Source organism: Lagopus muta, chromosome 4, assembly GCF_023343835.1.
Source record: "Lagopus muta isolate bLagMut1 chromosome 4, bLagMut1 primary, whole genome shotgun sequence".
NCBI lineage: Eukaryota > Metazoa > Chordata > Aves > Galliformes > Phasianidae > Lagopus > Lagopus muta.
The window spans coordinates 19,316,546-19,330,034 of NC_064436.1; the positions used below are offsets into that span (position 1 = coordinate 19,316,546).

Below are 13,489 nucleotides of genomic sequence, written 5' to 3' on the forward strand. Positions count from 1 at the left end.
CAGTTTGTTTTAGTTCTTGTGCGTGCAGATTTTCTCCAGTTGGCAGAAAGATAGCCCAGCTGCTGCTGCCAGGACATTGTTTTTTGTACAGCCCAAGAAAGAAGCCTGGGCTCTGAGCCAGCAGTTGTGCTGCTGTTGTAATTCTGCCCCCATCTGTGTGTGTGGTTAGTTTGCATGCCTAAAGTATTGCAGAGATAACCTTAGTATTCCCCTTTCTCACAAGAGGAAGAGGGGAAAATGAAAGGAGACTCGAGAGCAGAACTGTAATGCTCCCTTCCATTTCTGAAGTAGGTGCCAAGGAAAGCAGCCTGTTTCTAAAACTCCATATAGACTCTGTTCTTTAATCCATGTTGAGACTGACAGTTACAGTTATGGGAAATTGTTTTGTTGGTGCAGAAGTTCAGAAGTTTAGTCCATCTGTGTGAGTGTTTCTGAGATGAGCAATTGTGGAATAGCTTTTCCTATCAAAAAAAATGTCTGACCTCTTGGAGATGCTGATAAACAAGATCTCAACTTTTCTCAACCATCTAGGAGATCTGTATGGATTGGAAAGGCTGGAGATGGTGAACCTGAATCCTGGAGTAGTGCTGTTAGACTTCAGTTCTATCTTCAGTCATGTCAGTCTTGGCCATGATTCTACTGTCTTTGTAGGCTGCATCTCTGAAAGATCGCCCTTGTCCTTGCATGAGCTTGTGTGAATTAGGTCATATCCATAGTATTCAGTGCTCTTGCATAACAAAAGTGAATTATTAGTGCTACAGAACAGCTTCAGAAACTGCTTGGTATCTTCTGGTATTTGGGTTCAGACAATCTGAAATAATGTGAAATGGCAGTAACTGAAATATAGATGAAAATGTACTAGTAAGTTGTGTGATAGGGACACAAATAAGGATACTGCCAGCTAGAACAGTATGGGTGAATTTGACACTTCCAGTATCCATATGACCTCTCTGGGGCAGATGTTGTTTTATTCTTCCTGAAACTTTCAGTCAGTTTTTGAAGAGAACTGACTGCTTGCTACAGGAGGAAGGTCCAAGGATTTGTGTCTTGGTGTGAAGGCCAGTTTAAGGCCAAAACTGGCAGTTTAGGCATGCCCTCAGAATCATTTAAGTGTTGGTAGTTCATATATGGGTTTGTTATAGTCTGCTTCATTGGCCTAATTTTCAATTGAAAGAGATTTGAATTTGAGCAGCATTAGTAGAAAGTAACGCAAAGCATAAGAAAAGATTTTGTATTACCGAAGACTTATTTGAATGTTTTGCAACATCTAGGACAGACTTGAGAAGATTTTATAAAAGAGCCAAAGCCATCCTAAAAAAGAAGTTGAAGTGAGCAGTTGCTTTTGACACTTAGTAGTGAAAGAGAATCTTTAGAGAGATTCATACTCTTTTCTGTATTGAGACCAACTGTTCTATACATCTCTTAAAAAATGCATATTTCTGTTCATTAACAGCTTCTTTTATTTTCTGTTCTATCAAAAATAGAATAGATTTGCTTTCTGCATTATGATTTTACAGTCTATTCAGCTGTACGGGATGCATTTCATGTATTTTGGTTAGTATAAACTGTGCTAACAGCCAAATTTCTACAATTTTTTCATTTTCAAGTTCTCACTTTCTGCTGTGTGGTTTGTGTGTGTGTGCAATATTACGTTTCGAAGTGGAAAAATTTAAAAGGCAGGTGCTAAAAAGTTACTACTCAAAGAAATATGAGTGTTCACTCTTACTTTCATGCTATTAAATATCTGTTTATCTAGGCTTACTTTCAAATCTTTGCATGTTAAGTGCTTAAAGTTTCTGCTGTGCTTTTGTATAATGGGATGGAAAGTGTTGCTTTTTGGCCATGTCAGCAGGAAGAATTTTTCCTTGTTTTTCTTTGATCTTGTTAGAAAAGTAAGTAGCTGCTGCTGCTTTTTTAATATGATATATGTAATATATGCTTGCACCAAGTTGTGCACCTTGTGTTTTGCACTTGAGTTTATGTGAATACCATAGCTTATTACTATAACTAATTAGGCACGTTTTTGTTGCTTTGGGAAACTTTTCTGTCTACCACCTTGATGTTAAAGTGCCATTTCATTTATCTGGAACATTTTAATTGAAGAAGTACCTGACTAAGAATAATTGTGTTTTGGATCTGCTTTGTGACATATGGAAAAGCCCTGAATTGAACACCTTGCTTTCAGAATGGTGAGCTCTTGCCTGAAATCATATGGCAAAATAGATTGTGGTTCCTGAGAGGTTGGTGCAGTATGTGCTTACAAATGGAAAAATGATGATAATCTTGTGGCTGTGGGTGAGTGTTTATTGAGTTTGATAAAGGTTCCCTTTTCAGCTTCTACTGTACCTCTTTTGTCTCTTTTGGCATACGTTACTTTTGTACCCTAATGACATTGATCACAGCAGTCCTTTTTGGTATTCTAGCACAGTAAGTTACTCTTTCCCTCCCAACTTGCCCTTTAATTACTAGCTGTCACAGGAATGTCTGCAAAAGTGAATAATGTATACTTAGCAACCATTATGGCTGGCCTGAAGGGAGCTGGGAATGGTGCTGCTCAAGCTGTGTGGTGTTATTAGGCTCTATTCTATACTCAGTCTGAAAGTGTGATGTGTCTAGTGTAATACATTCAGCAAATTTGAAAGCTGTGATTTTGCTGCTTTGGAACACGGTAGTAGAAATACTTTGATAAATGCTCCATAGGTGAATATCAATTTACCACCTTAAATTATTGAGGTTCCTGATACTTAATGGTACTAAAAGGAGCAGCCCTGACAAGCTGTTTCAAGAGCAATATCCATGCAGGGTAAAATGTTTTAAATATATCCGAATTTTAATATAAATTTGCTTTGATGTCTGTGTTTTTTGAAAGCTTGACTTTGTGAGTGAAGAAGTCTTAGCTTACTGCTTTTGGAGGCAAATTACATCTTTACTGCTCATTTTCATTCACTGGGAATGATGTCTATGACTGACACATTAATTGAGGAATGGTGTTACCAAAGCCTTGCCATAGGAGTTGTTAAACATGTCACCTACATATTCATCTTTCCCTATTCCATATTTTCTATGAAACCAGGGAAAGGAAGTCCAATTTAATCTCTAGATGTAGCCAGTAAAAACACAGTAACCGAACTTTCTTGGGAACTATGTTTTGAGGAAAGGCCACCTGAGGCACATTTCAGAAAGCTTAGTCTTCTGGCATCTTTTTTTATCCTCTCCCTCAGATAAGCAGTAACACCATTTCCCCAAGTAAAGGGAACAACACCTCATAGCATTGTAATCTTAATGAAAACAGAAGCATTATAGGGGTCTGTGATCTACTGGTGGTATGGAGAAACAGATATGTTTCAGAAGTCAATGTGTCAGTAGAAGAATTTGATCAAGTTGAGCAAGTGTAATCACCATCTAAATGACTGAGGTTCTTTTTTCTCTTTTAATCAATCAGTATAATGAAAATCAAATTGTGAACTACTTCTGTATGTTTAAGTAAATCTCTACTTGAAATGCAGATAGCTTACAGGTTACCAGAATACTGTAATGTGCTTGTCTCCTCATTGTGTTATCTTCTGTCTTAAGAGTACCTCTGTAAATCAGGTTATTTACTGAAATAAATCTGCATATTTGAGTGACTGTTAAGTTTCTAGTTTGACACTTCAAGATACCATTTTTGAGGGAAACAAGTTCACGTGTGAAGTCCAAGATGACACTTCTGCTTCAGAATCAGCTATGATATTAACTCTAAAGGGCACAATGAGCTTTTTTCCCTTATCTCTCTTAATTTCTTAGCTCCAAGTTTCTACATAAACGTGGGTTATGTTGGAAGAGAATGTTGTTGAAGCTGTTTTAGATAGTCCTTCCTCTCATGCCTCTGTGTCAGCATACAAGCCAAAAATAACATTTTTGTATTTTCTGAAAGTATCAGCTTTGGTATTTTCAGACTTCAACAGGGTATTTTGGCAGGGAGGGAATGCCAGGTGGTGCTGGAATGTTTCAGGAACATGGAGAACAAGCTCCTGTTCTCATCTGTGGCCAGTGAACTCTTGTCTGGGAGAGAAGACCCAAAAATGTACTTGAACAAAACTGTAGAAAGTAAAAACTTTAGAGTGAAGACTATGATGTTATTTAGATGATTTATAGGTCTGAACTTTGCCAAAAATTACTGTTTGTATTTTTGAAGCGACTCAGTATAGGAATGTGGAAGATAAAGAGAGAATGTCTTTAATAGGTTGGTTTGAATTAACTTATGAGTAAAACCTTGACTCCTTTCTTTTTTGCAGTGGCAGGTGTATTTGCAAAGTTCTTGGATGCTGATATTTGGAGTTTGATAGCAGCTCTCAGCCTTTGGCAGTGTATAGTCTTCTGGGCCTCTGACTTGCAGCTAATTCCTACAGTAGTGAGGTACCAATTGTAGTGCAACCTGTGCTTGCTGGACGTTCCCTGTCTGAATGTTCAGACACAATATTTTGAGCTGTATTTGCATAGTAGACAACTACAGACAGTTCCTTAAGGGAATGTAGGGGAGAAGTAACTGTTTTGTGCTCTTGTGCTTTCTACCTACCATTCACCAACAGCCACAGAATCCGCAGTGCTGATTTCTCAGAGTCTGTGTGAGGCATTGACATATTCCACACTATAAAGTTGTAAAGAAATATTGTCATACGCAGTAAATAAAAGTTATTTCTGTCCATACCTTGGTTACTAAAACTGTTCTAAAATATGGTGGGACATAAACCATAGTGCTCAAATCTGAAATACAAAGCAGTTGTTTGATTTTTTTTTTTTTTTTTTTTCTTTTCCGGTTAGGTAGAATGGTAATTACATTATGTCTACAGCATAATTACATATGTCTACATACATCTTGGAGAGTTTATGGCTTACTCTCAGAAACGGAATCTCTCTGCTGACACATGGGATGTTGTGCTGAGTCAACAGCATGACTGCTTTCTGTCAGTCCAAATGCTGGTTGTCAGTTTTTATTTCTGTCATCAGAAAATGTGTGGCGTTGAATGGAGTCCAAGATAGAGCTCTATTGATTCTCCACAGTGAAGTGAGAGGAGAGGTAGTTGGACTCTTAGTGTTTTGACTGTGCACAGTACACTACTTCTGCATCAGAAAGCCTTTATAACAGCGTGGCATTTACTTTTCTCATGCCAACTGGCATCTGCATATGATTTAACTTTTCTATTAGTTTTTTTTATTGCTTTATTATGGTGTTTGGTTTTTTTTGGTTTTGTTGTGGTTTGTTTTTTGGTTTTGTTTTCCATTTGATGCTTTGAATCCTCCCAAACTAACATGAAGAGATTATCAAATTTACTTTTTATCTTAGGCAAGTACCTCAAACAAACATGAAAGCCAGAATTTCTCCAGTGGATCCAGTAGGGCTTCTTAGTCTGCCTCACAAGTCCTCAGCGATTGCAGATCGCGTACTGGCTACTTACTGCCTGGTTCAATTCATCCTGAAACGAGAGAAAGGAATGCAGTAGCTGTTTGACATGTAGATGTACAAAATGGATTCTCTGCATATATAAAATACCTTCAGTGTGAAGCAAAATTTCCGGCTGTGGAAGAGGTTTAAAATCACTGTGAACTCTTACTTTTAAATAAAGTTATTTCAGTTCTTGCACTTCATCAGGAAATCACATAGTACATCTTGTTTTGCCTTAGTATCTGTTATGTTCATTCTAATTAGCTGTGAGAGTAGACATGTAAAAGATGATCCAATGTACCAACGTATGTTGGCCATGGCACCTGGTGCTGTTCTATAGTTGGTAATTCATTTGTTTCTGCAGAGTTAGTTATTTGGACATCAGGCTTGCACTTTGTTGTGGAATAATATCAGAAATCATTTTTAAACAGTCGAAATGGTAAATCTGAGTATGTTATGTAGCCCATTTAGAAACACTTGCCGTTTTCCAGATGGTGCTAATTTGTCAACCAGATATAAAGCAACAATTTGGAAGACTAGAACAGCATGGCCAGTCTTTCTTTCAGCTATTGGAAATAAAGTAAAATTGTTGTCTTCTTCCAATTAATCAATTTTAGTGGCTTGCTTCTTAATGTACTGCAATCACTATTCAAAAGGCAAGTTTGACATATTACGCAGAAATTGGTCTTCCTTTCTAGGCTTCAGAAGTGTAGCAATTTTTCACTGTTGCTACATGGAAACAGACAACTCCAGTATTTGGTTTACAGAGTAGATTAATGGAGGATTTCAAGGAATAATTTGTGTCTGTGCTTGCTCTCTGTAGCCTGTCCATGGGTAGACTAGGGGAGGAGGGAAGGAAAGGAGGGAAAGAGAATACAAATACTGGGCTCCAAATTACTGATGTCTCTGAAATGAAGTAATGTTAGACTAGTTTGACAGGTAAGCAAATGGCTGTCCCATCAAACTTTGATGCTTGTATGTTTGGGAACCTGTAGAGAACACCTGGGAATAAGATTATTCCACAGGAAAATACATGTTAATTTACAATTTCAGAAAAGTTCCAGCGATTATTTTGGAGGGGGGGAAAAAAAAAACTGATAAAATTAGAAAAATCCTACCTAAGCAAAGATAAGTAATGTTAAGATGTGATACTTTCCTGACCTCTAAATTCACTTCAGGTACTGCAACACACAAGCCTAGAGTTCCTATGTAGGACTCCTTGGTTTAAAAAAAGAACTTAAAGAATCTGATGAACTCTCCTTTTGTTTAACTTGTCTTAGTATAGTGTCATTTTGAATTAAGTCATATATATATCTGTATATATATGTATATATGTCATAAGTCATATACGTCATGCTAATGATATGCCTACTTCAGTTTGCAGCTCATCTGGTGAAGAGCAAGTACCCACGGGTCTGCATCCTAGATGGAGGAATCAACAAGATCAAACCAACTGGTCTCCTCACTGTTCCTTCTCCACAAATATAAATGACTGTAATGTTCAGGATGATTTGTCTGAATAGGCAAGTCTTGCAGTACAGCATCAATTTTCAGTGACTCTGTTATACAGTTTTTGGGTGATCAGTATCTCACCTTGCACATCAAGAGCAAAGTTTTATGATTGTTCTTTGATATAGAGCTTCATCTGCCACAGATGGAAAAATGTGAATCTTCCAGTTTTCTGAGTAACTTCTTTCGGGCGTGATGTAGTGCAAAACTAGCAGAGCTCACCTGAGCTCAGTTAGTGTTCGGTATCTTAGAAGTTTTTCTGTAGAATGGCATATACTGGCAATGGATAGCCCTAAGCTGTACTTAAATAGATTGTTTTTCAAAAGTATTTTACTGTGAATATTGAAAGTAATGAGCTGAAATTGTCATGTGTATCAAAGAAGGAAAAGATGTGTTCTCTCATTTTAAAGAATAATTGCTGTATCTTGTGACCTATTTTTTTCTTACTTTTTTTTTTTTTGAAAGCATTTTTCATCTGGATTGGAAATAAAGATATGTCCTAGATTGGAGATTGCTGTAAGAGCTGCTGCTAAGTCAATCCAAGATGTATCATGTACTGCAGAAGTGGAGAAGAGTTGCTGTTAAGTGGAGAATTTGACATTCAGTTTCCTGAAACATGGCGAATACGACTATTTCTTAGACAATTATTGCAACAACAACAGATCAATGACAATGCTTTATCTGTGACAATAGATTGGTTATTCCACAAATAATAGAGTTTATCTGTGTTAGAAGCTCACACCTTAATGAGAAACAATACACTTTTAATTTTCATATGGAAACAGCTTAGAGAAATCTTGAATACAGGAAAACAAGGTTGTTAAAATGTATGTTAAAATGATAGACAGTATGTCTTTGAACTTAATTTTTTCCCAATTCTCACTTATTTTAGATAGGCACTAAGAAGAAGCTCTTCCACTTGTTTCTACATTTTTCAAGTTTAAAAAATACTAGTATAAAGCTTAATAAGCACTGACACTTGGAGTAGAAAATATGATTTGTAGAAAGCCTGGTTACAGTTGCGCATTAGTTTCCATTGTGAGCTTAACACCATGCTCTTTGTTAAAACAAAAACTGTGAGACAGTACTTCATACAACTTCACTGTTAGGGTAACAAGGATCTGCCCTGAGAGATATGGCTACTTATCACACACCTTAGTTGGGGATTTTCTATCGTGATTGGTTTATAGATTGGCAAGTAAGAACATTGCATTAACTAACTTCATTTCCTTTTAGTTTGTCACAAGAGATTTCCAAGACAAAACAGTTGTGAAAGGGGAGAAGAGGTCACGGAGAAGGTTGTGAACTCAGCTCATGAACATTCTCTGTAGATCACAGGCAAAATGATTACTTGTAATATTTTCTGTTATTTTGTGTAACTGATACCATGGAATACGAGGCATTGTGGAAGGCGTTGAAAGACTTGTTTTCTTCTGTGCGATGACCAGAAGATTTTAATCTGAACCTTCAGAAGCTAGTCTCTCTGGAGTTGGTACTGTTTCCAGGGAGGTTTAGTCTTACTGCAGCTGTTACTTTGCAAACCATAGATAAAAAGTATGATGAGTGAGAAGAATATAGGGCAGGAAAAAAAAACATAGTTCACTTCTCCAATTCACCTCTCCTTATCTTAGCTGTGATTTGTCTTAAAAACAAACAAACAAAAAAGCCCCAACAGTACAGCATGCTAATGTGTATATGGACTAGGGTCAGCATCATATCCTGAAGCTTTCAAGAAATTTTTACTCTTTAAAAATCTAAGATCTTTGGTAGAGTGACTGGGTAAGGAGATCAGAAGACAAAGCTAGGAGACAGTTGATCACGTTTCTACATCAGCAAAAGCTTTCTGCAAGAATGTCTGGCAAGGTCTTTTGAGCTTGGTTAACTTTAAAAGTGATGCAAAAGTGGGAGAACTGGGCAGACAACATGCTTGCTAATAGGACAAACCCATCGTATTGATCAAACTTTTGTTTGGCTACTTGGAGAAAGAAGACGACTTTGCAGTGCCCTGAAGAACCAGTTCTAGCCCTAGTCTGTAGTGAATTCATTGATAGATATCATCTCAGATGCTTAACAGCAACTGGAAAGCTCACCCAGAGTGTCAGTGACTGTAGTGAAGGGAATGAACAGAACAAGTTACTCCATCACAGAAATAAACTTCATGGTATGTTTTAAATAAACACAATGGTGTTATAATTTAAAAAACAAAACAAAAAAGAACCAATAAAAAAAAAGTCCAACAATAAAAAAAAACTGCACAATACAAAACAATCATCTTCATAAGATCATTGTCTTCTAAAAAGAGGCAACCTATACAGAACATTCTCCCAAAAGTACAAAAGTACATCCTTAAATTGTGGAATTTGTTGCCAGAAGAGACCAGAAGTGTAAAAATACTCATAAAGAAGGATCAGAGATTTGTGGGAGAGCTGAGTCTTGGCCTGTTAAACACAGTGTTTTATAAAGTCTTCAACTCAAGGAATTTTTGATCTGTTGATTAATCGAGACTGAAAGAATATACCAGAATAAGATTTCACACTGTTTCTTGAATTCCTTTTTCACGTATCTGCCTTTAAGAAATTTTGGAATATACTTAATACAGCAGTTCAGGTGATGTTATATTTATTAAATAGATTGTATTATGAAGATATTAAACAACTTTTTATGTTATATATTATGATATAATATAATTATAAAAAAATATTTAAGCCCATCTTGTCTTTTCCATCTCCTTTGTTACAGGTATTCAGAAAAGGACTGTAAGCCCCAAGAATAGAATGTCTTTAAGAAAACAGGATATTTTGTGTGCCCAGTTCCTCGTTCCTTTAGTAGGAAAGGTAGGAGGTGTTCAGTATCACCTGCAGCTAGTATTTAGAGTGAGAAGCCAAATTATCTTTTGAGTGAAACAGATTCAGCACTTCCTTTTTAACTAATGCATATGTTTTTATTATTTAAATATTTAACATTATAGATTTCATCCACAATATTGCTCAGTTCTAGCTTTGAATTTAGCTAAGTAAGGTTCAAGTCTTATATATTCCATTTTTGTGTGAATATATTTTTGACATGGAACTTAAAGGCTGCCATTAAGTAAGAGCTTACGTTACAAAGTGATGTTTATATGTATTTTTCATGAGAAGTTGTGAGAGAATGTGTGAAAAGCAGGGTATGTCAAGAACTACTGAACAACACTGACTTTTCCCATGTTAATAGAACTACCTGGAAAGTTCTGTAGCTAACAGTTACAGATCTGCCAGTTGCTGGTATACCCGTACTTACCACTTTAGTCAGCATTTTTGAAACTGTGCCTGTAAATAGGCACGCTATGTCTGGATTCAGTTAGATTAGACAGATGCACAGTCACAAAATTAATTTTAAACTCCTTATCCCTAGAAAATGCTTGTGTTTTGTGGTAATTTCTCATTAGATAATTTATCTTGATTTTGTGGTGGTTATGCAGTTTAAGAAATGAGTGTCAAAACACTTTTACTCAGTTATTCTGCCAATTTTGGCAGTTTTCTGGTGGAACAAGCAGTTGTCAGGTTTTATAGAGCTCTTGAGAGATTTCTGGAGGCCAGGTTATTTTATCATGTATATTTCTGTTACCATTGCTTGGCCAGCAACGCTGTGCTCATTCTTTGCTTTAGACTACAGCTATATACCAGGGAGATCTAGTAGGGGCAAGCAACTACCAGTCTTCTGAGCTGATGTTTTCTACTGCTAGAAGAAAAATATCCCAGCTAAATATTTCCCACCTTTTGGACTGGAAAATGCAGCCTTTCTCAAACTCTTTTTTTCTGTCCTACAGTTTTAAAAACATTCTGAAATTGCTCCAGCCCCTTAGCCCATAGCTTCCTGCCAGGGCAGTCAGGAACCCATGGAGTGTTCAGGTGCACGTCTAGGGACAACAGGGCAAAGGAGATTAAACCCTCCTTTCTCAGTCTTGCATCTGTTGATCATTGCAAACAATTAAATAATTGCTGTTTGACTAGGGTGTCTTTTGAGAACGTTATTAGACTTTGTTTCTGCATCATTTGGTTTTCGTTCTTTCTAAAGCAGGTAACTGTTATTTTTAAATTTTAGCATGTTTCCTATTTTAGATTTTTATTCCCCCTGTTGCCAATATAGAGTATTTGGTAGACAGTCTTTCTAATATTTCTGACATAAAAATTATAACCACAGCATCTAGGCACATACAGGTTTGTATTCTTGTACTTAAGTGATTTCTTTTTCTGATCTCCTAATTTTTTTTATACAAGTGTGATGGACTAACTAATTTGTTGGAATGGACAAAGGTTTAATTGTGATCAACGTCCTTTCCTTGTGTCTTTTTCAAGGCTTTAAGCTATCATTGTATTGTGCAGGCATAATATAGTGGTGCAATGTTTTTTCTGTGACCTTCTAGATATAGTTGAATACTTACCAAATTTTTAGATCTGCCATCCCTTCTTTATGAGTATTACCTTCCATAGGAAGGCTTGTCTTCTCCCACCTTTGTTGTCTTCCTAAGAACCTGCTGTAAGAGTGCCTGTGATTGGGTTCTTATGAAATAGTTGTATGTTACAGTCAGTGAGGCTACTACTGCTGCTCGATTCAGCTAAGGAAGATGAATATTGGAGTATCTCTTAGATGGAATGCATGACAAACAGTTCAAATAATGTTTCACAAAGGTGTTGTGGTAGTTTTGTGGCCTGAGACATACTTGCTGTTCCTGTTTGCGGGGCATTGATGTCCAGAATATCTATTTTGGAGATTTAATTTTTGTTTATTGCTTTGTAATACTTAATATGTACTGGCTGAGCAAGCACCAGATTTGTGTATTCAACTAGCTAAACTGTAGGCTTTCCTTTTTGTTTGAATCTCAAGCTACAGTGTTAGTATTGTCATTCTTTTAAATTTCCAGTCTTGGTAAGGATGTCATGCCAGAAAACATGTTCTGTTTTAGAAGTAGTGTTTCATCCGCCTTTCATCCACCATATGATCTAAAGATTGCTAATGGTAGTGCTTTTTAAGCAGTCCCACTGAATACCTGTTGGATAGCAGTCTGCATTCTGAGACAACAGCATCTGTGTTCTGTGAAGTTAGGTTCAAAAAAACATCTCGTACTACCATCATCGTGTTGAACATATCTCAGTATTGCACTCGGGCTGACGTTTTTTTTTACCAACATTAAATGGACCAGTGTTACACAGTGTTTAAAGAGAAACTGGTTGGGAAGAAAAAAAAATTGAGTATTATTGCCATTAGATCAACTTGTAATTAGCTCTTGTAAAGCTTTCTCTAATACTCTAATGCATTTAATTGTGATGTAAGTGGATATTCAAGTTAAGCTCTGGTAATGGTCTTGCAAGTGTTGATAGAGTGACACAAACATGTGCACTGTTAGAATATATTTTTTTTGTCCTCTAGGACAAAAACACTAGTCCTAGTGCTCTAAGAGCTGTATCCCATAGTGTATAGATACTGAGTTTCCAGACTCAGTAATCTGTGTGAAAGAACAGACACAGTTGAGCAACCCAGAGATCAAGGTGGTAGTCATTGTGTTTAATGGGAATAACCAAGAGAAACTTTGTATACAACTGTATTGTTTAGTATTTCCTAACTAAAGCAGTATTAAATTTTTCTCTTCTTTCTTAATCTGAGCTTATCTTTGACATCATATCACTTTAAAGAGTCATTGCATCTGGAGCTGAGCTAGCCAAGGAAATAAACCTGTGAGTACAGAACAGGTATACTGAACAATTTATTTTCTGTTTTAGAGAGAGATTGGGTGAACATGGCAGTAGTTTGAGTTGTTGGGCTATTAATGTGTGCCTTGATACAAACTGTTGATGTCTTAGGTAATCTGAGGAACTCATTCCCCTTAGTAAAACGGGCTAATAATGCTTTCTAATGTTACTTGGTTGGGACAAAGAAATACAGTGAGTGCCATGACCAATTAGAATGCTAGGGTACCAGGACAATGCAGAAACTTAAGAGTAACCTTCCTGGGAACTAAGCTGTTTCATGGGAAGGACAAAGATAGATGATAAAAATGAATTCTTCATGATTAATTTTGTAAACTATCCTTTTCCTAGTAAGTGTTACTAATGAATATGTGTCAACACTGTAGTAACTATTCATGTAGTCATTAATATTATTGGTAGATAGCAGTGTTTATGAAGGAGCCTTTGTATTGCAAAGCTTACTGTACTTGATTAGTTACATCCAGCTAGTGTATACAAAATATTCTTGTGCAATTAGGGAATAATACAATCTGATCAATTGTCAATGACTGATATTTTTCTTTAATGTTACTCTAAATTGGAGCCTTTTGTAAAACTACCTAACAACAAGATTTACAGCCCTAGAATATCAACAGTAAAATCATAGCTTCCATTATAAAGCAGAATCAGAAGCATAATAAGAATATTTCTATTACTAACTTCAGTTCTCTTTTAGCAATTCAAGCAAGTTTGTTTTGTGTAAGGAAGTTATGTGTAGAAGAGGAAAAGCAGATCAGTTTGCATAACTCTTTCATGTCCTTCTACAGTTATTAAGGAATAAAAACTACTGCATCAG

At 36.4% G+C, this 13,489-nt stretch overlaps 1 protein-coding gene across 4 annotated transcripts in view; it reads left to right on the forward strand.

The window, feature by feature from the left end:
* Positions 1-7,440, forward strand: part of TBCK (TBC1 domain containing kinase) — an 88,490-nt gene extending 81,050 nt beyond the window's left edge. For 3 of the 4 annotated variants that reach the window (XM_048941113.1, XM_048941112.1, XM_048941111.1), the window contains exon 26: positions 6,800-7,440. In XM_048941113.1, the coding sequence (XP_048797070.1) occupies positions 6,800-6,910 (111 nt within the window). In that variant the 3' untranslated portion in view covers positions 6,911-7,440. The remainder of the gene's footprint in view (positions 1-6,799) is intronic. The other variant, XM_048941114.1, reaches the window with a different exon arrangement.
* The last annotated feature ends 6,049 nt before the right edge of the window (positions 7,441-13,489 follow it).